This window comes from Manis javanica, chromosome 11, assembly GCF_040802235.1.
Source record: "Manis javanica isolate MJ-LG chromosome 11, MJ_LKY, whole genome shotgun sequence".
Taxonomy (NCBI): domain Eukaryota; kingdom Metazoa; phylum Chordata; class Mammalia; order Pholidota; family Manidae; genus Manis; species Manis javanica.
In genome coordinates this window covers 84541334-84563435 of record NC_133166.1, presented here as the reverse complement: position 1 = coordinate 84563435, position 22102 = coordinate 84541334, and the positions used below count along the sequence as shown (strand labels likewise).

The following is a 22102-nucleotide window of genomic DNA, read 5'->3' as shown; positions in this document are numbered from 1 at the left end:
TATACTTTATACTTTGGGTTAGTATTTCTATAAAAATGTTATTGTTTTTAAAGAATTTCAGTATCCCAGAATGTTTAAAAAGGATACTGTATAGATCCTTCATATTCCAATATATTAAAACAAAACATAACCAGAATGTGAGAAAATAATGGCAGTGAAGTCAAAACAAAAAATTATTTTTTTAGTATGAGTTAAAAATTAGTAATGGTAGGTAAATAATAACTTTTGTTAAAAAATAAAAAGGAGAATCTGTCTTGAATAATGGTAGAAATAGAAGAGGTAATGGACTGACTTACATCATCAAATCAATTCTTTTGACAGACAGCATTTTTATTTATATATTAGTTTTCTTCCTACAATGTCTTTAGATTATTAATGTTACTGTTTAAACCTCTTTGATATTCAAACTAATAGTTTAGAAATGGCATATTAACTTTTACCAGTGGAACATTGGAATGTTGTTAATTTGTTAGCTATTTTTGTTTGTAGGTCAAAGGAAAGTATTTAGGGATAATATAACTAACTAGTTTTCCCTTGAAGTCTCACCATGCCGAATACCTCCTAAGGATAGGACTTCAGTTCTGGCCTTTGTCAGGCACATATTTATTTCTCCTTCAGTTGCATAAGACTGTGGGTATAAGTTGAGTTGGGATAGATTAATAGTTGCCATCGATGTAGTTACACAGTATTAGAATCTACAAGGCAGATAACAGTTGCAGAGACAGCAGTTCATTTGAGGTTGTACAGACAAATCCATTGCAGTGTTACATAGTCACATTTTATTAGAGGGAACATTTGCTGAATTGTGCTATACTTAGTGAAATTGCTTTAAAATGTTTATAAAATTAAGGAAGATATAAAGCTATAATGAAAAGGGAGCATCTCAATATGTTTTTATGGGAAATATTTTTTATGTGTACTTATTTTCCTTATTCATCATTATTAGCTCACCAAGCTTCTTACTAAATTATTAACTGATCATTAACTGTTCTGTAAAAGTATATCACAGGTAATCCATAAACTGAAGTATGCCATGTAAGTATGTGTATGCATTTAATGAATGCTTAATATATGTAGAGTGCTAGTGTATCACCTTAGACACTTCATGCTGGCTAACTTTAGGCAAATTACTTTACCTGAAATACTGTTTCCTCGTGTGTAGAATGTAGATTAAAAATCATATAGGGTCATTATGAGAATTAAGTAAATTAATATATAGAGTGGTTATAGTGAATAACTATATTATTATGTAATTAATTGTTGATCAGTTGAAATTCTTATGTATTCTCTAGCCTTATGGCTAAGCTTCTAGAAAAGATGCTTAACTCATTGAGAAACAATGTGATGATTCATTTCACTCTTAGGTCACTTAGATTTCTTGCTGGTTATATAACAACTTTGTTAAGGCTCCATGTTAAGTTCTGTAAAGGTGAATAAAATCTGCTTTGCTTGGAAGTAGCTTATTTTGAAATTTGTATAAAAGTCAGTAGTAGGGGTGAATTTCCTAAATAATTCAAAAAGGGGAGATTTTAGCTTTTCACTTGTTTATAATATAAGGAATCTATATTGGCAGTCCATAAATCAGAGATCATTTGGGAATTTGAGGAAACATAATGATAATTTAATGATTCCAGTTTTATGTATATTTTATCCCTTTGTCATCAGCCCTTGTTTCAGTCATTTAGCTTGTATACTAATTTATTTATTAAAATAACATTATGAAATTTTTTATCCCCAGAAATGATAAAAAGGGAAATGGCTAGAATTTATGAAAAGATTAACTGGTTAGTCTCGTTTGATGTATATTTAATATACCAAACCTTTAAAACCTTTCTCTACATTTTTTTTTTTAATTTTTTTTTTTTTTTTTGAGAGGGCATCTCTCATATTTATTGATCAAATGGTTGTTAACAACAATAAAATTCAGTATAGGGGGGTCAATGCTCAATGTACAGTCATTAATCCATCTCAAGCCTAATTCTCGTCAGTCTCCAATCTTCTGAAGCATAACGAACAAGTTCTTACATGGTGAACGAATTCTTACATAGTGAATAAATTCTTACATGGTGAACAGTACAAGGGCAGTCATCACAGAAACTTTCGGTTTTGATCATGCAATATGACCTATAAACCATCAGGTCAAATATGAATATTCGTTTGATTTTTGTACTTGATTTATATGTTGATCCCACATTTCTCCTATTATTATTATTATTTTTATTTTTAATAAAATGCTGAAGTGGTAGGTAGATGCAAGATAAAGGTAGAAAACATAGTTTAGTGCTGTAAGAAGGCAAATGTAGATGATCAGATGATCAGGTGTGTGCCTATGGACTAAGTATTAATCCAGGCTAGACAAGGGCAGCAAGACATCCACGGATGCAGAAGATTTCTCTCAAAGCAGGGGGGGTGAGGTTCTGAGCCTCACCTCTGTTGATTCCCAAATTCTCACCTGATGGCCCCCCTGCGACTGTGCCTGTCTTAGGTTGTTCCTCCCTTGAGGAATCTTACCCGTCTCTGGCTAACCAGTCATCTTCCGGGGCCATACAGGGAAATGTAAAGTTGGTAAGTGAGAGAGAAGCCATATTGTTTGCAAAGGTTAGCTTTTTACTTCTTTGCAGATTTATGCCCTGTGGCTTCTATGCCCAGCACTTGTCTCGAGGTATCTTTACCACCTGGAGGAATTATGATACTCGGTAAATTCGATATGAGGCACGAATTCTATTTAAGGTTTGTAATTAGGAAGGAAGAAGAAAAGCTATAGATGTAGCATATGAAGGAAACTTGGGAAGATTGATTATTTCTTTGACATATCTTCTTGTATAGTACCTTAAGTATGTATAGGTTTTAAACTACTAACTAATTTGCACACACATATTAACATAATAGGAATACGGTGACATAAACAAAGCAAATCTATAATTACCAGCCATCTCCAGTGAAGCCAAGAAAACCATTTAGGCACCCTAGGCATTTGTGAAAATTTATCTATGATATGATGGATATTTTCCAACTGTACTTGAACCATCAGACAAATTAAAGCAGCCCATTTCTGGGATCTGTTCACATCCCATATGTTCTTTTAACCATAGATAGTCTATAGTCATGAGATTTTGGGGTGCTACAACTTGCACCCCTCCCAACTCCTGGTTGAGTTCCAACAGTACAGATCCGGTCAAATTCGTTGTCTCACTGTATGCACATGCCAGCCTAGACATCTCCCTCCTCCTTCTTATGGCAAGTCCAGGAGACGGTGGGCTGGATGCAGCCACAACCGCAGCATCGTCCGGATCCCTGTGGAGGCTTTTTGATGATCATCCCCCGGCACGAGTCCTCCAGAGAGTGCTGATGCCGGAAGCTCCTCCTCATATCGTATCTTAGTTCATTTTCTGGGTATCCAAGCTAGGCCTTGATCTTCTGCGTAGAAACAAACAGACCCTTTGCCCACACTTTGACATGCCCTCTATACCACTGTGCGGAACTCATTGGAGGTCAGCACACAGTAACTGCTTTTTTTTTTTTTTTAATTAAGAGAAAGGAATATTATCAGAAAAGAGTACCTCCATAGCTGATCATCTGACACCCTTTAAGTGATCAACATTAAGGATATTTAAAGCATGCGTTGATCTTTGATTTACCAATAGTTTTATCCTGTTAAGGAGTAATCCCCCTTTTCTTTCTTTCTTTCTTTTTTTTTAAAAATTTTTAATCTACACTTACCTGAAGAATACTATGTTTACTATGCTCTCCCCTATATCAGGTCCCCCCTAACAACCACATTACGGTTACTGTCCATCAGCTTAGCAAAATGTGGTAGAGTCACTACTTGTCCTCTCTGTGTTGTGCAGCCCACCCTCCCCTTTCTCCCTCCCCCCCATGCATGCTAATCTTAATACCCCCCTTCTTCTTCCCCCCCCTTATCCCTCCCTGCCCACCCATCCTCCCCAGTTCCTTTCCCTTTGGTACCTGTTAGTCCATTTTTGGGTTCTGTAATTCTGCTGCTGTTTTGTTCCTTCAGTTTTTCCTTTGTTCCTATACTCCTCAGATGAGTGAAATCATTTGGTATTTCTCTTTCTCCGCTTGGCTTATTTCACTGAGCATAATACTCTCCAGCTCCATCCATGTTGCTGCAAATGGTTGGATTTTTCCACTTCTTATGGCTGAGTAGTATTCCATTGTGTATATGTACCACATCTTCTTTATCCATTCATCTACCGATGGACATTTAGGTTGCTTCCAATTCTTGGCTATTGTAAATAGTGCTGCGATAAACATAGGAGTGCATCTGTCTTTCTCAAACTTGATTGCTGCGTTCTTAGGGTAAATTCCTAGGAGTGGAATTCCTGGGTCAAATGGTAGGTCTGTTTTGAGCATTTTGATGCACCTCCATACTGCTTTCCACAATGGTTGAACTAATTTACATTCCCACCAGCAGTGTAGGAGGGTTCCCCGTTCTCCACAGCCTCGCCAACATTTGTTGTTGTTTGTCTTTTGGATGGCAGCTATCCTTACTGGTGTGAGGTGATACCTCATTGTAGTTTTAATTTGCATTTCTCTGATAATTAGCGATGTGGAGCATCTTTTCATGTGTCTCTTGGCCATCTGTATTTCTTTTTTGGAGAACTGTCTGTTCAGTTCCTCTGCCCATTTTTTAATTGGGTTATTTGTTTTTTGTTTGTTGAGGCGTGTGAGCTCTTTATATATTCTGGACGTCAAGCCTTTATCGGATCTGTCATTTTCAAATATATTCTCCCATACTGTAGGGTTCCTTTTTGTTCTATTGATGGTGTCTTTCGCTGTACAGAAGCTTTTCAGCTTAATGTAGTCCCACTTGCTCATTTTTGCTGTTGTTTTCCTTGCCCGGGGAGATATGTTCAAGAAGAGATCACTCATGTTTATGTCTAAGAGGTTTTTGCCTATGTTTTTTTCCAAGAGTTTAATGGTTTCGTGACTTACATTCAGGTCTTTGATCCATTTTGAGTTTACCTTTGTATATGGGGTTAGACAATGGTCCAGTTTCATTCTCCTACATGTAGCTGTCCAGTTTTGCCAGCACCATCTGTTGAAGAGACTGTCATTTTGCCATTGTATGTCCATGGCTCCTTTATCAAATATTAATTGACCATATATGTTTGGGTTAATTTCTGGGGTCTCTAATCTGTTCCACTGGTCTGTGGCTCTGTTCTTGTGCCAGTACCAAATTGTCTTGATTACTATGGCTTTGTAGTAGAGCTTGAAGTTGGGGAGTGAGATCCCCCCTACTTTATTCTTCTTTTTCAGGATTGCTTTGGCTATTCGGGGTCTTTGGTGTTTCCATATGAATTTTTGAATTATTTGTTCCAATTCATTGAAGAATGTTGCTGGTAATTTGAGAGGGATTGCATCAAATTTGTATATTGCTTTCGGCAGGATGGCCATTTTGACGATATTAATTCTTCCTAGCCATGAGCATGGGATGAGTTTCCATTTATTAGTGTCCCCTTTAATTTCTCTTAAGAGTGACTTGTAGTTTTCAGAGTATAAGTCTTTCACTTCTTTGGTTAGGTTTATTCCTAGGTATTTTATTCTTTTTGATGCAATGGTGAATGGAATTGTTTTCCTGATTTCTCTTTCTATTGATTCGTTGTTAGTGTATAGGAAAGCTACAGATTTCTGTGTGTTAATTTTGTATCCTGCAACTTTGCTGTATTCCGATATCAGTTCTAGTAGTTTTGGAGTGGAGTCTTTAGGGTTTTTTATGTACAGTATCATATCATCTGCAAATAGTGACAGTTTAACTTCTTCTTTACCAATCTGGATTCCTTGTATTTCTTTGTTTTGTCTGATTGCCGTGGCTAGGACCTCCAGTACTATGTTAAATAACAGTGGGGAGAGTGGGCATCCCTGTCTGGTTCCCGATCTCAGTGGAAATGCTTTCAGCTTCTCGCTGTTCAGTATAATGCTGGCTGTGGGTTTATCATATATGGCCTTTATTATGTTGAGGTACTTGCCCTCTATTCCCATTTTGCTGAGAGTTTTTATCATGAATGGATGTTGAATTTTGTCAAATGCTTTTTCAGCATCTATGGAGATGATCATGTGGTTTTTGTCTTTCTTTTTGTTGATGTGGTGGATGATGTTGATGGATTTTCGAATGTTGTACCATCCTTGCATCCCTGGGATGAACCCCACTTGGTCATGGTGTATGATCCTTTTGATATACTGTTGAATTCTGTTTGCTAATATTTTATTGAGTATTTTTGCATCTACATTCATCAGGGATATTGGTCTGTAATTTTCTTTTTTGGTGGGGTCTTTTCCTGGTTTTGGTATTAGGGTGATGTTGGCTTCATAGAATGAGTTTGGGAGTATTCCCTCTTCTTCTATTTTGTGGAACACTTTAAGGAGAATGGGTATTATGTCTTCTCTGTGTGTCTGATAAAATTCCGAGGTAAATCCGTCCGGCCCCGGGGTTTTGTTCTTGGGTAGTTTTTTGATTACTGTTTCAATTTCTTTGCTTGTAATTGGTTTGTTTAACTTTTGTGTTTCTTCCTTGGTCAGTCTTGGGAGGTTGTATTTTTCTAGGAAGTTGTCCATTTCTTCTAGGTTTTCCAGCGTGTTGGCATATAGGTTTTCATAGTAGTCTTTAATAGTTCTTTGTATTTCTGTGGAGTCTGTCGTGATTTTTCCATTCTCATTTCTGATTATGTTGATTTGTGTTGACTCTCTTTTTCTCTTAATAAGTTGGGCTAGAGGCTTATCTATTTTGTTTATTTTCTCAAAGAACCAGCTCTTGGTTTCGTTGATTTTTGCTATTGTTTTATTCTTCTCAATTTTGTTTATTTCTTCTCTGATCTTTATTATGTCCCTCCTTCTGCTGACTTTAGGCCTCATTTGTTCTTCTTTTTCCAGTTTTAATAATTGTGATGTTAGACTATTCATTTGGGATTGTTCTTCCTTCTTCAAGTGTGCCTGGATTGCTATATACTTTCCTCTTAAGACTGCTTTCGCTGCATCCCACAGAAGTTGGGGCTTAGTGTTGTTGTTGTCATTTGTTTCTATATATTCCTTGATCTCTATTTTGATTTGTTCATTGATCCATTGATTATTTAGTAGCATGTTGTTAAGCCTCCATGTGTTTGTGAGCCTTTTTGTTTTCTTTGTAGAATTTATTTCTACTTTCATACCTTTGTGGTCTGAAAAATTGGTTGGTAGAATTTCAATATTTTGGAATTTACTGAGGCTCTTTTTGTGAGCTAGTATGTGGTCTATTCTGGAGAATGTTCCATGTGCACTTGAGAAGAATGTATATCCTGTTGCTTTTGGATGTAGAGTTCTATAGATGTCTATTAGGTCCATCTGTTCTAGTGTGTTGTTCAGTGCCTGTGTGTCTTTACTTATTTTCTGCCCGGTGGATCTATCCTTTGGGGTGAGTGGTGTGTTGAAGTCTCCTACAATGAATGCATTGCAGTCTATTTCCCTCTTTAGTTCTGTTAGTATTTGCTTCACATATGCTGGTGCTCCTGTGTTGGGTGCATATATATTTAGAATGGTTATATCCTCTTGTTGGACTGAGCCCTTTATCATTATGTAGTGGCCTTCTTTATCTCTTGTTACTTTCTTTGTTTTGAAGTCTATTTTGTCTGATATTAGTACTGCAACCCCTGGTTTCTTCTCACTGTTGTTTGCCTGAAATATGTTTTTCCATCCCTTGACTTTTAGTCTATGCTTATCTTTGGGTTTAAGGTGAGTTTCTTGTAAGCAGCATATAGATGGGTCTTGCTTTTTTATCCATTCTATTACTCTATGTCTTTTGATTGGTGCATTAAGTCCATTTACATTTAGGGTGACTATTGAGAGATATGTACTTATTGCCATTTCAGGCTTTAGATTCGTGGTTACCAAAGGTTCAAGGTTAGCTTCTTTAGTATCTTACTGCCTAACTTAGCTCGCTTATTGAGCTGTTATATACACTGTCTGGAGATTCTTTTCTTCTCTCCCTTCTTATTCCTCCTCCTCCATTCTTCATATGTTGTGTGTTTTGTTCTGTGCTCTTTTTAGGGGTGCTCCCATCTAGAGCAGTCCCTGTAGGATGCCCTGTAGAGGTGGTTTGTGGGAAGCAAATTCCCTCAGCTTTTGCTTGTCTGGGAATTGTTTGATCCCACCATCATATTTAAATGATAGTCGTGCTGGATATAGTATCCTTGGTTCAAGGCCCTTCTGTTTCATTGCATTAAGTATATCATGCCATTCTCTTCTGGCCTGTAGGGTTTCTGTTCAGAAGTCTGTTGTTAGCCTGATTGGTTTTCCTTTATAGGTGACCTTTTTCTCTCTAGCTGCCTTTAAAACTCTTTCCTTGTCCTTGATCCTTGCCATTTTAATTACTATGTGTCTTGGTGTTGTCCTCCTTGGATCCTTTCTGTTGGGGGTTCTGTGTAATTCCATGGTCTGTTCGATTATTTCCTCCCCCAGTTTGGGGAAGTTTTCAGCAATTATTTCTTCAAAGACACTTTCTATCCCTTTTCCTCTTTTTACCTCTTCTGGTATCCCTATAATACGAATGTTATTCCTTTTGTATTGGTCACATATTTCTCTTAGTGTTGTTTCATTCCTGGAGATCCTTTTATCTCTCTCTATGTCAGCTTCTATACGTTCCTGTTCTCTGGCTTCTATTCCTTCAATGGCCTCTTGCATCTTATCCATTCTGCTTATAAATCCTTCCAGGGATTGTTTCACTTCTGTGATCTCTTTCCTGACATCTGTGATCTCCTTCCGGACTTCATCCCACTGCTCTTGCATTTTTCTCTGCATCTCATCCCACTGCTCTTGCATTTTTCTCTGCATCTCATCCCATTGCTCTTGCATTTTTTTCTGCATCTCTGTCAGCATGTTCATGATTTTTATTTTGAATTCTTTTTCAGGAGGACTAGTTAGGTCCGTCTCCTTCTCAGGTGTTGTCTCTGTGATCTTTGTCTGCCTGTAGTTTTGCCTTTTCATGGTGATAGAGATAGTTTGCAGAGCTGGTACAAGTGACCGCTGGAGGAGCTTCCCTTCTTGTTGGTTTGTAGCCTTTTCCTGGGAGAATAGCGACCTCTAGTTGCTTGTGCTGGGCAGCTGTGCGCAGACAGGGCTTCTGCTTCCTGCCCAGTTGCTTTGGGGTTTATCTCCACTGTTGCTGTGGGCTTGGCCTGGCTGGGGTTGTTCCTCCAAAATGGTGGAGCCCCGTTGGAGGGGGAGCGGCCAGGAGGCTATTTATCTCCGTAAGGGGCCTCTGTGCTCCCTGCTGCCCAGGGGGTTAGAGTGCCCAGAGATCCCCAGATTCCCTGCCTCTGGTCTAAGTGACCTGTCCTGCCCCTTTAAGATTTCCAAAAAGCACTCTCCAAACCAAAACAACAACAGCAACAATGAGAGAGGGAACAGAAAGAAAGAGAAAAAAAAAAAGGAAAAAACAAGCGATTTTTTTTTTTTTTTTTTTGTCCTCAGGTGCCGGTCCCAGGCACCCGCTCACTGGTCCTGCTGCCCTGTTTCCCTAGCACCAGGGTCCGTGTCCTTTCAAGGCTTCCTAAAAGCACCCACCCACCGGTCCCGCAGGGAAGGAACGCTCGATATTCTTTGTCCTCAGGCACTGGTCCCAGGCACCCGCTCACCAGTCCCGCCGCCCTGCCTCCCTAGCACCGGGGTCCCTGTCCCTTCAAGGCTTCCAAAAAGCACTCGCCAAAAAGAGAGAAAAAAAGGGGAAAAACGCGCGATTTCTTCCGTCCTCAGGTGCTGGTCTCAGGCACCCACCCACCGGTCCCACAGGGAAAAATGCGGGATATTCTTTGTCCTCAGGTGCCGGTCCCAGGCACCCGCTCACCAGTCCCGCCGCCCTGCCTCCCTAGCACCGGGGTCCCTGTCCCTTTTAGGCTTCCAAAAAGCACTTGCAGAAAAGAGAAAAAAAAAGGGGAAAAACGCGCGATTTCCTCTGTCCTCAAGTGCCGGTCTCAGGCACCCGCCCACCGGTCCCGCAGGGAAAAACGGTGGATATTCTTTGTCCTCAGGCGCCGGTCCCAGCCACCCGCTCACCAGTCCCGCCACCCTGCCTCCCTAGCACTGGGGTCCCCGTCCCTTCAAGGCTTCCAAAAAGCGCTCGCCAAAAAGAGAAAAAAAAAAAGGGGAAAAACGCGCGACCTCCTCCATCCTCAGGCACCGGTCTCAGGCACCCGCCCGCCGGTCTCGCAGGGAGAAACGCGGGATATTCTTTGTCCTCCGGCGCCGTTCCCAGGCACCTCCTCACCGGTCCCGCCACCCTGCCTCCCCAGCAACGGGGGCCCGTCCCTCTAAGGCTTCCAAAAAGCGCTTGCCAAAAAAAAAAAAAAAACCGCTCCGGTTTCTCTCCACCCGCCGGGAGCCGGGGGGAGGGGCGCTCGGGTCCCGCCGGCCTGGGGCTTGTATCTTACCCCCTTCACAAGGCGCTGGGTTCTTGCAGGTGTGGATGTGGTCTGGATGTTGTCCTGTGTCCTGTGGTCTCTATTTTAGGAAGATTTTTCTTTGTTATATTTTCATAGCTGTATGTGTTTTTGGGAGGAGATTTCCACTGCTCTACTCACGCCGCCATCCTGGCTCCGCCCCCCTTTCTCTACTTTTATGGTATAACTTGTTAGCTCCAACAGTTGGGTGAGTTATAATATCGTCTCTAATGCTGAATTGAAAAACATGTCAAGTTTCTAGGAGCAGAACTATCTGTTAGCAGAATTTATGTAGTGAGGCACAATTCTGCACCCCTTACAATTTGTTACGTCTTAATAATGACTTAAACTTTATTATATACTACGACATAGAGCCTAGTACAATTTGAGGACATTTCAAGTAGATCTCATGCTTGTAGACAGAATCACTTTAGAAATAGAAAAAAAAAACAGAATTCTGAAATGTAGTCATTATAACAGACTTCCTGACCAAGTATATACTTTTCCCTTAGTATTGAATTTGACCGGGATTGTGACTATTTTGCAATTGCTGGGGTTACAAAGAAGATTAAAGTCTATGAATATGGAACAGTCATTCAGGATGCAGTGGATATTCATTACCCTGAAAATGAAATGACCTGCAATTCCAAAATCAGGTACTCATATTATTTTCTTGGCATAATGCAGTCTGCATGTAACAATTAGTATGTATAATTACTATGAGTTTGTTATTTTACTTTTCCATGAGACGCTTCACTCATTCATGATGAACACTGTAATTGCATACAGAGGATTTGTCAGACTTTCTTACAGATACTGGTTGCTTTTCCCCTGTGAGGGTTAGTAGTTTTGTTTTTCTTTCCTATTTGCCAGAAGAAAGCCTTTTTTTTTTTTTTCATTTAATCAAGTAAAATCTTTGTTGTAGATGACCTTTCATAGGGTGTTGAATACAAAGATTACTGTAGCCTATGAATAGTGTCTGAAAGTCAGGAATTTTTCCCTGTAGCATGTATATGTCTCTAAATATTGTAATAGATTGTTAACAGATTTAAGAGTTCTTTTCACAAGAACATTCTGTTTTTCATTCATAGTTTCATGTATTAGGAGTTAGAATTCATAACAAGTGTTTTTGATACATGAAATACTGTTAAAAATGCAGGAACTGGGCCATACTTATGATATGCCCCTTAAAAATCTCAGGAGAAAACCCAGAAACTACGTTTTTAAAATACACTTCCTAAGTTATTCTCACAGGCACTGGCTTAGTGAAAAATTGGAGTGATGATAAGGAAATCATCTGATAATAAATTTATTTTGAACTTCTAATATTTTCCAGTCATCCTTCTACCTTTTTTATCTGAATGAATGGCATGTATAGTATATGTGTATAAATGCTCATTTTAATAATGTTAATAGTATAGCAAATAATAGTCTATATATAATTGACTTGTTTGTTACAACTTTCTTTTTGTTTCCTAATTCATTCATAAAAATGGTAGACTGATAATTTGTGAGCCTGCTCATTCATCAGCATTGAGAATCTGGTACAGTTCTTTTGTCCTAAGTGGAAAGAATACAACATGAGTTGAATTCTTCTGTGGTGGGCATTGTCCTACATGCTTTGTCATAGCAGACCTATGAGATAGTTACCATTATTGCCCCATTTTATATCAAGGAAACTGAAGCACTGAAAGGTTAATAATTAACTTGCTTAAGTTTACACAGCTAGTAAAGAGGAGCCAGGATTCAAACAGATAGTTTGATTCCTCAGTCTGTGCTTCTAACTATTTCATGGTACTTACTTATATAATAGAGGGAATAATAATAATAATAATAATAATGATACCTATTTCATAGGGATTGTATTTTAAATAAATCTACATAATGCACTCAGCACAATACTTGGCCCATATCAAGAATTCACAGTAAATGTTACTGTAATGAGAATGTCGAGTAGAGAGTTTCTGTTCTCTATCTTGATGTATAAAAATATGGCAATACTTTATGGCACTATGGAATAAACAGGAGATGTTGTTTAAAGCTGGAAGGTATGTGTTTGGGACTGAAAGAATCAGTTTGTGAGCATGCCTAAAACCAATTGGGAGTGAACCAACTGTGAAAGTGAACTAAAATCACCCAAAGCCACAACTAGTAAGTGGCAGATCTGAATTAGAGCTCAGGTTTATCTGAATCCCAAACTGTCTCATAACTATTCCATACTTTCTCCCAGAAATTCTATTAAGTATGTTTAAACATGCAAATAAAATCTTCCAATCTCTGAAATTTAGCATGAATGCAACCAGTAGAGAGCAAAAGACTATTGTGTCATTTAGGTTAATTGCTTTCTTAATACATAAACTTTACTGTATGCATGATTTACATATGTGTCACACCAAAAACATACATTTGTAGTTGTTGCATTCTCAATTTTGTAGTACTTGAGACCAGCTGAAATCATAAATTTTAAGTGTTAAATTCTATTAAATGCTTTTCATTAGAATTTTAGGCATAAGCTTATATTAAGATTTTTTTAAAATATAAATATAAAATACAGAAATTCAATTCAAATTAGTTTATTGGTTTATATGATTCAGTACAACTTTATCCAGGGGCCTGAACAATTCAATTAAGTCTCATTCTGCCATGGCATGATGCTTTCCTCATGTATATCAAAGTTGACTAGTGGCAGCTTTAGGCTCATAATCATCTTCCAGCTAGTGATCAGAGTGAAAAAGTTGTTATTTGGTAGTTTCAATAGAAAAATTTGGGAGTTATCTGATATGTTTCTCCCCAGGTATGTTATGGGCAGGTAAATTATTATGAGCTTATGTATATCATTTAAAAGGGTTCTAATCTTTCTGAACACATCAGAAGTCTTTGTATCCATTGTTATTTATTTTTTATATAAAACAGGTTTAACTGTATTTCTTGCTTTCAGCTGTATCAGTTGGAGTAGTTACCATAAGAATCTGTTAGCCAGCAGTGATTATGAAGGCACAGTCATTCTATGGGATGGATTCACAGGACAGAGGTCAAAGGTCTATCAGGTAAAGATACTAATTATTTGTTTTAAGAATCACTTTTTTATTCTCCCTTCTTAATAATTGTAGAGCTTTATGTGCTGTATAATTACAAATTTAAAGTCATATACATCATTTTTTATACCTATGTAATACCAAATAATGCTTTTCTGAAACATCTCTTCAGACTTTTGCATTTGAAGAGTGTATCAAATCAATTTCCAAAAGCAATAATTTTAGTAACGGTATGTCTAAAAAGTTTAGGGACTACTTTGCATCTCATTTGTTCTCACAGCCTGTTCTCTCTCCCTCCCATCAAAGCAATAAATTATTATCAAGTGTTTTTTCTTTTTTCCTTTCTATATACTCTGTCTGAGACTTCTTTGTTTTCTTTCTACATGCAGGAGCATGAGAAGAGGTGTTGGAGTGTTGACTTTAATCTGATGGATCCTAAACTCTTGGCTTCAGGTTCTGATGATGCAAAAGGTACTACTTGAGTCTCCCTCAATTTTCCTTCCCTATCCCCAACTTAATTCCTTTCAGTGGCAGAGATGCAGATATTTATTGAAACTCTAAGCAATCCTTTGTGATTAATGACTATTACAGAAATAATCTAAGCACAAAAATCTGTATCTCTTTTGGAGTGAAAGAAAAATGAATACACTGAGTCTTCATTTTAATAATGTTTTCTGATTTATGTTACATGATGACATTTTTAAAACCAATTCCTTTATATATCCTATCAAATGAACTTTTCTTGCTGAACTATTTAGATATCTATTCTGAATTATAAAATTTCCAATGTATACTAAAGTACTAAAATTATTAAATTTCCACAGTATACTAAAATCTTTCAACAAAGTTTATCATTTGAAGACAAAGATTCTGTATCGCTTTCTGACAATTAAATTGACATCTTCTAGTTTTTCTTGTATAACCATCTTTAGTATTCATTCTTTTCTGTTATCCTTACTGTCCTATTTTGGCCTAGTTCTTCTCACCATTAGATTTATAAAGCCTGTTAACAGGTTTCTTTTATCTTAGAGTTAGTAGCCTTAATTTCTTCACCCTTCCCTTCTTTTGTACGTGTAACTTTTCCATACTAGTGGTTAGATAGGCAAGGATAGCTCTAGTGTTGAGAACTACTTCGCAGTGATACGGCAGGACCTGTTCTCTAGGGAAATTAACATGACTGGACTGCCCCCAAAAGTTTTGAATCAAAAAGTAACAAGTTGTTGAACTGCAGTGCATATAGACTGGAATACCTTCCTTCTCGATTGTTTTAAGTAATTTTCCTTGAGTTTCTAAATTATTTAGAGAGTCATGTTACAATTGACTAATTAATGTTAAATGTTTCTTTTCAACATAATATACTGGGGATCGCCTTCACTGAGTTGAATACTTGTAGTTTTGCACTGAAGACTAACATTTGTTCAGAGGTGGTAACTGGTAAGTTTTCATCAGGAGAAGAGAAGCCATTATAAGCAATTTAAGTAGAAAGTGATTTAAAAAAATATTTTTTCATTTTAAATTGTATTGAAGTACACATAAAATTAACCATTTTTAAATGTATTGTTCAGTGGCATTAAGTACATTCACGTTATTGTGTAGCCTTCACCACCGTCAATCCAAAGAACTTTTTTCATATTGCAAAACTGGAACTCTACCAGTAAAACGTAACACCCCATTTCTCCTTTGCTTGTCCTTGGAAGTCACCTTTGTCCTTTATTGTTTCTGTGAAATTAACTACTCTTTAACTACCTCATTTGAGTGGAGTCATAGAGTACCTTTTGTGATTGGCATATTTCACTTAGCATAATGTCTTCAAGTTATACCCATGTCGTAGCATGGGTCAGAATTTCTTCTTATAAGGAATAGAAAGAATTTCCTCTTGTAATTAATATAATAGAAAATAATTCTCTATTGTATGAATATATCACTTTTGTTTATCCATTCATTCATTTGTTGATAGACAGACACTTGGGTTGCTCCTATCGTTTGGCTTTTGTGAATACTGCTACTTTGAACATGAATGACAGAATACCTCTTTAAAAAGAGTCCCTGCTTTCAATTCTGGTATATACTATGAAATAGAATTGCTGGATCATACAGTTCTTATGTGTTTAATTTTTTAAACTGCCCTTCTCTTTTCCACCGAGGCTACACCATTTTACATTTCCACAAGTAGTGCCTGACTATTCTGATTTTTCTATATCCTTGCCAGTAGCTGTTCTTTTCTTTTCTTTTTTTAATGATAATGATCTTAATGGGTGTAAAGTGGTATCTTACAGTGATTTAAGTCCAATGCCCATTTTTTTGATGGAATGTTTTGTTTTTTTGTTGTTGAATTGTCATTCTTTATATATGCTGAGTGTTAACCCCTTAACAGATATGTGATTTGTTGATAGTGTGCTTTGGTGCACAAAGTTTTCTCATATTGATAAAGTCCAGATTGTCTTTTTCCTTTAATTGTCTGTTCCTTTGGTGTCATTGGATGACGGTGTCATCCAAGAAGCCATTGTCAATCCAGTGTAATGAACCCTGCCTTGTGTTTTCTTCTAAGAGTTTGTATAGTTTTTTTAACTCTTATGTTTACTTTGACCCATTTTTAAGTCACTTTTGTATTTGGTGTAAAATAAGGGACTGACTTCACTCTTTTGCTTGTGCTTATCCAGTTTTCCTAGCACCACTTGAAAAGATAATGCTTTCCCTACTGAAAGTCTTGGCACCCTTGTCAAGAATCATTTGATTATATCTGCGAGGGTTTATTTCTGGAGATTGTTCTCTTCCATTGATCTGTATGTCTGTCTTTATGCCACTACTTCCCTGTTTTAATTACTATGGCTTTGTTTTGCAATCTGGAAGTATGAGTCCTTCATCTTTTTTCTTCTTTTTCAAGATTATTTGGCAATATTTGGGTTCTACTAAGATTCCATATGAATTTTAGAGTGGATTTTATTTTATTAGTTCTTCTCTTCTTAGTTTGAATTTAATTTTCTTCCCCCCACCAAGTTTTCTGAGTTGAAAACTTAGATTATTGATTTTAGATATTTTTTCTTTGCTAATACATGAATTCATTGCTATAAATTTCCCCTTATGTGCTACATCCCACAAATTCTGACAAGTTATCTTTTCATTTAGTTCAAAATATTTTTTACTTTCTCTTGAGATTTCTTTGATTTATATTATTTAGAAGAGTGTTGTTTGATCTCCAGGTGTTTGGCATTTTCCAGCTATCTTTCTGTTCCTGATTTCTAGTTTAATTCCACTGTAGTCTGAGTGATACATTATATAATTTCTCTTATTTTAAACTTGTTAAAGTATGTTTTATGGCCTGGGATATGATCTGTATCAGTGACTGTCCAGGTGAGTTTGAGAAGAATGTATATTCTGTTGTTGTATAAAGTAGTCTGTAATTAATTATATTCAGTTGATTGATGGTGCTTTGAGTTAAAAAATGCCCTTACTGATTTTCTGCCTGCTTAGTCTGTCTATTTCAGATAGAGGGTTGTGTATCTTTTAGACTCTCCATCAATCTGTATGTTTCTTCTTTTACTATACCACATATTCTTGATTTGTACCTTTATAGTAAGTCTTGAGATCAAGTACTAGGAGTCCTTCATCTTTGTTCTTGAAGATGATTTAATTTTTTACTTACTCTGCTTTTCCATATACGTTTTAGAATCAAGTTGCTACTGCCTACAGAAAATCCTCCTGGGATTTTGATTGAGATAGTACTGAATCTATAGATCAATTTGGGAAGAATTCATATATTAGTATATTTGAGACTTCTATTCCATGAACATGGTTTATCTTTCCGTATTTAGGCCTTTTAAAATTTATCATAATTATATATTTTTTAGCATACAGATCTTGCACATTATTACAACTAAATAGTTTATAGATTTGGTAGAATTGAAATGCCATTTAAAACATTAATATCCTTTTTTTTTTGCTAGCTTATAGAAAAACAATTGATTTTTAAATATAAATCAACAGCCTTGCTAAAGTCACCCTTTTCTTTTAAGATCTTATGTTTGGAGATTCCTTGGGCCATTCATATTGGCAAACAGAGGCATTAATACTTTTTTGCTTCCAATGTGTGTGCTTTTTCATTTCTTTTACTTGCTTTGTTGCACTTGCAAGAACTTATAGAATGGTGGACGTATAGGAGTAGTGACAGCAGACATCCTTACTTGTTACTGATTACTTACCATCTTTCACCATTAGATTAAGGTTTTTATTGGGCTTCTTTTGCCAGGTTAAGGAAGTTCTCTTCTGTTCCTAGTTTGCTGATGATTTTTATCATGTATTGAAATTTGTCATGCTTTTTCTGTATCTATGGAAATGATCATATGTTTTTCTTCTTTCGTTTGTTAATATCATGAACTATAATAATTTATTTTCAAATCTTGACCTTAAATCCCAGTATAAACTTCATCTTTTTCATGATGTATTATCATTCTTCTGCATTGATAGATTTGATTTGCTAATTTTTTTGAGGGTTATTTGACTCTATGTTCATGATGGGTATTGGCTTTTATTTATTCTTGTGTTGTCTTATGACTTTCATATCAAGATAATGCTGGCCTCATAAAATGATTTTCCTCTCATATAGTTTTTTTCAGGGTCAGGGTGTGGAAGGAAGTGACTGTTGAAAATTATTATTGTTTTGTTCTTAAATGTTTGGTAGAATTTGTCATTGAGGGCTTCTAGGTCTGGAGTTTTTTTTTGAAAATTTTAATTAAGAATTTAATTTATTTGACAGATTTAGGATTATTCTGTTTCTTCTTGAGTGAACTTCAGTAGTTTGTATCTTCCAGGAATTGATATTTTGTGTCCTCTCATTTATTATTAGTTATGTATAAAGTCATTATGGCATCAGATTTATCAGTCTTACTGCTCTTTTCAAATAGCTAACTTTTACTTGATTGATTTTTCTCTATTTTTGTTTTGTTTATTCATCAATTTTTTCTTGCTTTTGACTTTTCTCTTTTTCTGGTTTGTTAAGGTTGAAGTTCATGTCATTAATATGAGCCTTTTATCATTTCTCATATAAATATTTTGATATACATTTCCTTTGATACTTTAGCTGATCCCACAGATTTCATATAATGCATTTGCTTTTTCACTCAACTTAAAATTTCATCTAATTTCTTTGTTGATTCTTTTGTTCAGCTAAGAATTACTTAAAAATGTATCTTTACATTATCTTCCTTTCCTTAAAATATTCAGAAATCTTTCTGTTATTGATTTATAGCCTAATTCATTTATGGCTAGAGAACATACTTTGTAGGAGTTTAATTGTTTTGAAATGTGCTATGATTTGTTTTGTGGTCCAGAATATGATCTACCTTGGTAAATATTCCATATGCATTGAAAAGAATCTGTGTTTAGCTGTTTGCTGGAGTGTTCTATAGGTGTCAGTTCAATTGTTGATTTTTTTTTTGGTTTTCTATATCTTTGCTAATACATTTTTTTTGTCTCTTCTCCTTATGAAACAGGGATGTTAAAGTCTGATTTTCTTGTTTTAGTTTTCTTGTTGAGGGGGTTGTTTGCCTCTTTTTTATTTTGGTAAACTGTTGTTAGGATCATAAACATTTAGAGTTGTTAGGTTTTCTTCTTGAATTGACCCTTTTATCAATATATAATGTCACTTTCTTTCTTCTGAAACTACTTTGTTAGATATATTCATCAAGCTGATAATCTGTTTCTCCTCTGGCATTCCAACTGCATGAGTGTTAGTCTTTTCACTTTGTTTTATAGGTTCTTGACCTTTTCTGTCCTGTCAGTATTTTTTTCTTCTTCAAACTGGGTCATTTCTATTGTTCTTTCTTCTAGTTCATTGACTGTCTATCTCCATTTTGCTGATGAGTCACTCCAGTGAATCATTCATGTAAATTACTGTGTTTTTCCCTAAAATTTTCATTTTGTTCTTTTCTAATAGTTCCTATATGTCTGCTGAGTACTTCTATCTTTCCATTAATTTTAAATGTGTTTATTTTTACCCCATGGAGCATAGCTACAGTAATTGCTTTAAACTCTGTTCCATAGTTCCAATATCTAGATTTTAGGATTGGTCTCTGTGGATTGTGCCTTCCTTTAAAAATTATTCACATCTTCCTGATTTTTGTTATGTAGAGTGATTGTTGGGTTGTATCTTAAGCATTTTGAATATTGTTTGTAATACTGTGGTCCTGTTCAGCTTTTCTAGAGAATATTTTTTGTTTTATTTTTTTAAGCAACCGATCAATTGATTTAGATTTTGACTGGAAGTTCTGTTTTGCATTCTGTGGGTGATTTTTCTATTATCAGGTCAGTTTTCAGAGCCTTATCTGTACTGTTCTGGTTTGTCCAAAGCATATGCCATTAAGGGGTTAATCTGAAAATTTGGGTAGTTTTTTCAAATGTAGTTCAATGCACAAAGACCTTGCCCTGCTACCATTTTGTCCATCTTTCACATACAGAGTAGCTCAGAAGTGACTGTAAGACTTGTTTGTTCATATACATAATTATGGGATCTCCTTCTCCAGTGCTTTCTTTTCCTAGTTTCCCCCACACTGTCACCACCCAGGGTCCTTTTTCACTGAGGCTTTATCAAGAAACTTGGGGTTACTCCTGTTCATGACCACCGAGATGGAGTTTCTCAAGGAGTATTAACTTCCTTAACAGTGTAGCTCTGAGACTGAAGCCCACCGATGGGGAAGTTGAGAAAGAAAAAAGGACAAAACAAAAGAAAAAAATGAAGATTACTCCCACCCCTCTGGCTTGCTGTGTCACCTTCTATATGAGTGCTACATCCAGAAACACAGGGGTTTTCCTTACTTTCTGCTGATTGAGGTGCTGGCTTTGACTTGCCTTGGAGAAGACTAGGAGAAAAATGGTACTCTCATTCCTGTGTTGGTCACTCCTTTTAAGTTTTGAATTTCCTCTCCCAAAATGGCTGTTTTTCCTAGCTTTTCAGATTCCTCAGAGTTGTTCTTGTTTTTTTGACATCATCCACAGAGTAATGTGTGTTTTAAAAATAGTTTACTTCCAAATATATATGCACATATTTGCATGTTAAAGAACCATTGATATGTAGCAAGCTAACTAGGAAGAATTTCATGAGCCAATTATAACTTCTTTTGGAGAAATATATTTTCTTTTTAAATCCTTAACATAGGAATCATTTGCAATAAATACTCTTTTTTTGGATTAGAATAATAAGCATATTAAAGGTTTTTTTTCTCTAAATAAGAGTTGGAAGAATTTAGGCTTTAGGACATTAGTAGATAAAGGTATTTATTAATTCCAAATTTTCATAGTTGCATACATTAAATGTGTTAAAGTAATGAACTTTAAATCTTGGTAAATTTTAAAATTAATTTTATTTAGCTCATAGTGAGTGAAATACTTCCACATCTTTTAAAACAGACAGCTAAAAAATGAACTGCAGTGTAATAAAAAAAAAAGCATTATGATAGCAGTTACCTCTCCTATGAATTTATAATTTTAGGCAGTTACCTTTCCTATAAGTTACACCTTTACTAAGTATAATATCTCCTGAATTCCATTGAAATGAAAAGATTTATGTTGCACAGCATCCCAGATGGCCCCAGTGATCTTCATCTTCTGGTATTCCCACACTTTTTTAGTTCCTCTGCATTGCTCCAGTCTGTGTGTGACTGGTGGAATACTACAGAAGTGAAGTTTTGTCACTTCTGAAATTAGGTTCTAAAAAACATCACAGTCTCTATCTTCACCATTTTCTTTCCAGTCACTTGGTTTGGGAGAAACTGTGTTGCCACAAGCTAAAATAGTCGGAAACTGAATCCACATGCCAAGAGCCCTGTTGAGTGAGCTTTGAAGTGGATCCTCCAGCTCAGTTTACCTGTGACCTCTGAGCCTTGAGATTTTAAGCCAAAACCACCTGTTTGGAGATTCCTGACCCTCAGAAACTGGGTGACATAGTAAACTTAGTTGTTCTAGGTTGCTAAGTTTTGGGGCAATTCACTGTACAATTGCTAACTAATTCAAGTCCTGTTTTCTCTATTGATCAAGTTTAAAAGAAGAACTTAGGTTTGATAATGAATATTGTCAAAGTGTACCACTCTGTGTTAAATCTATACTTTTTATAGATAAATAAAATAGTGCTGTTGTCCCTTAGGTTTATGGTAATTTTTGGTGAAACAGCACCATCCCCTTTTACCATTCTGTTTTCTGTGATATCTAAACAGTAATTCAGAAGTGGGTCCAGGAGTATCAGATATCAAGCATTTTCATACTTACACATTCTTACTAAAGAAACTAAACTAAAGTGTCAAACTCCTGTGCCTGTTTCCTTTTTCTTTTACAATGAATGCTTTCTTAGGAAGCTTTGGAGCAAATAGATAGACATGCAGTGGGCTCTGTCTGAGAAACTCAGAAACAAAAATACTGCATGTTGGAATTGGTGCAAATGTTATTATAGATATGCAACCCTTTTTGGAAAAAATAATTTTAAACAAAGGAACTTGGAAGCTGTTTAACCCAAATTTTACAGATTAGTAGGTGATAAAGTTTACCCATTCTCTAGGGTATTTGGATTTTTAAAAATTCAGTGTTACTTAATGGGATTTAAGATTCAGATGATACTTCCAAAAAAGCCTTTTCTTTACCTATTAGTAATCAAAC

The 22102-nt window shown here is 36.1% G+C and overlaps 1 protein-coding gene across 6 annotated transcripts in view; it reads left to right on the top strand.

Moving 5' to 3' along the window:
- The window catches only part of COP1 (COP1 E3 ubiquitin ligase), a 218696-nt gene that overhangs the window by 109068 nt on the left and 87526 nt on the right, over window positions 1-22102 (top strand). For all 6 annotated transcript variants that reach the window (XM_073216792.1, XM_073216794.1, XM_073216796.1 and 3 more), the window contains 3 exons: window positions 10940-11083; window positions 13366-13474; window positions 13852-13933. In XM_073216792.1, coding sequence (XP_073072893.1) covers window positions 10940-11083; window positions 13366-13474; window positions 13852-13933 — 335 coding nt within the window. The remainder of the gene's footprint in view (window positions 1-10939; window positions 11084-13365; window positions 13475-13851; window positions 13934-22102) is intronic.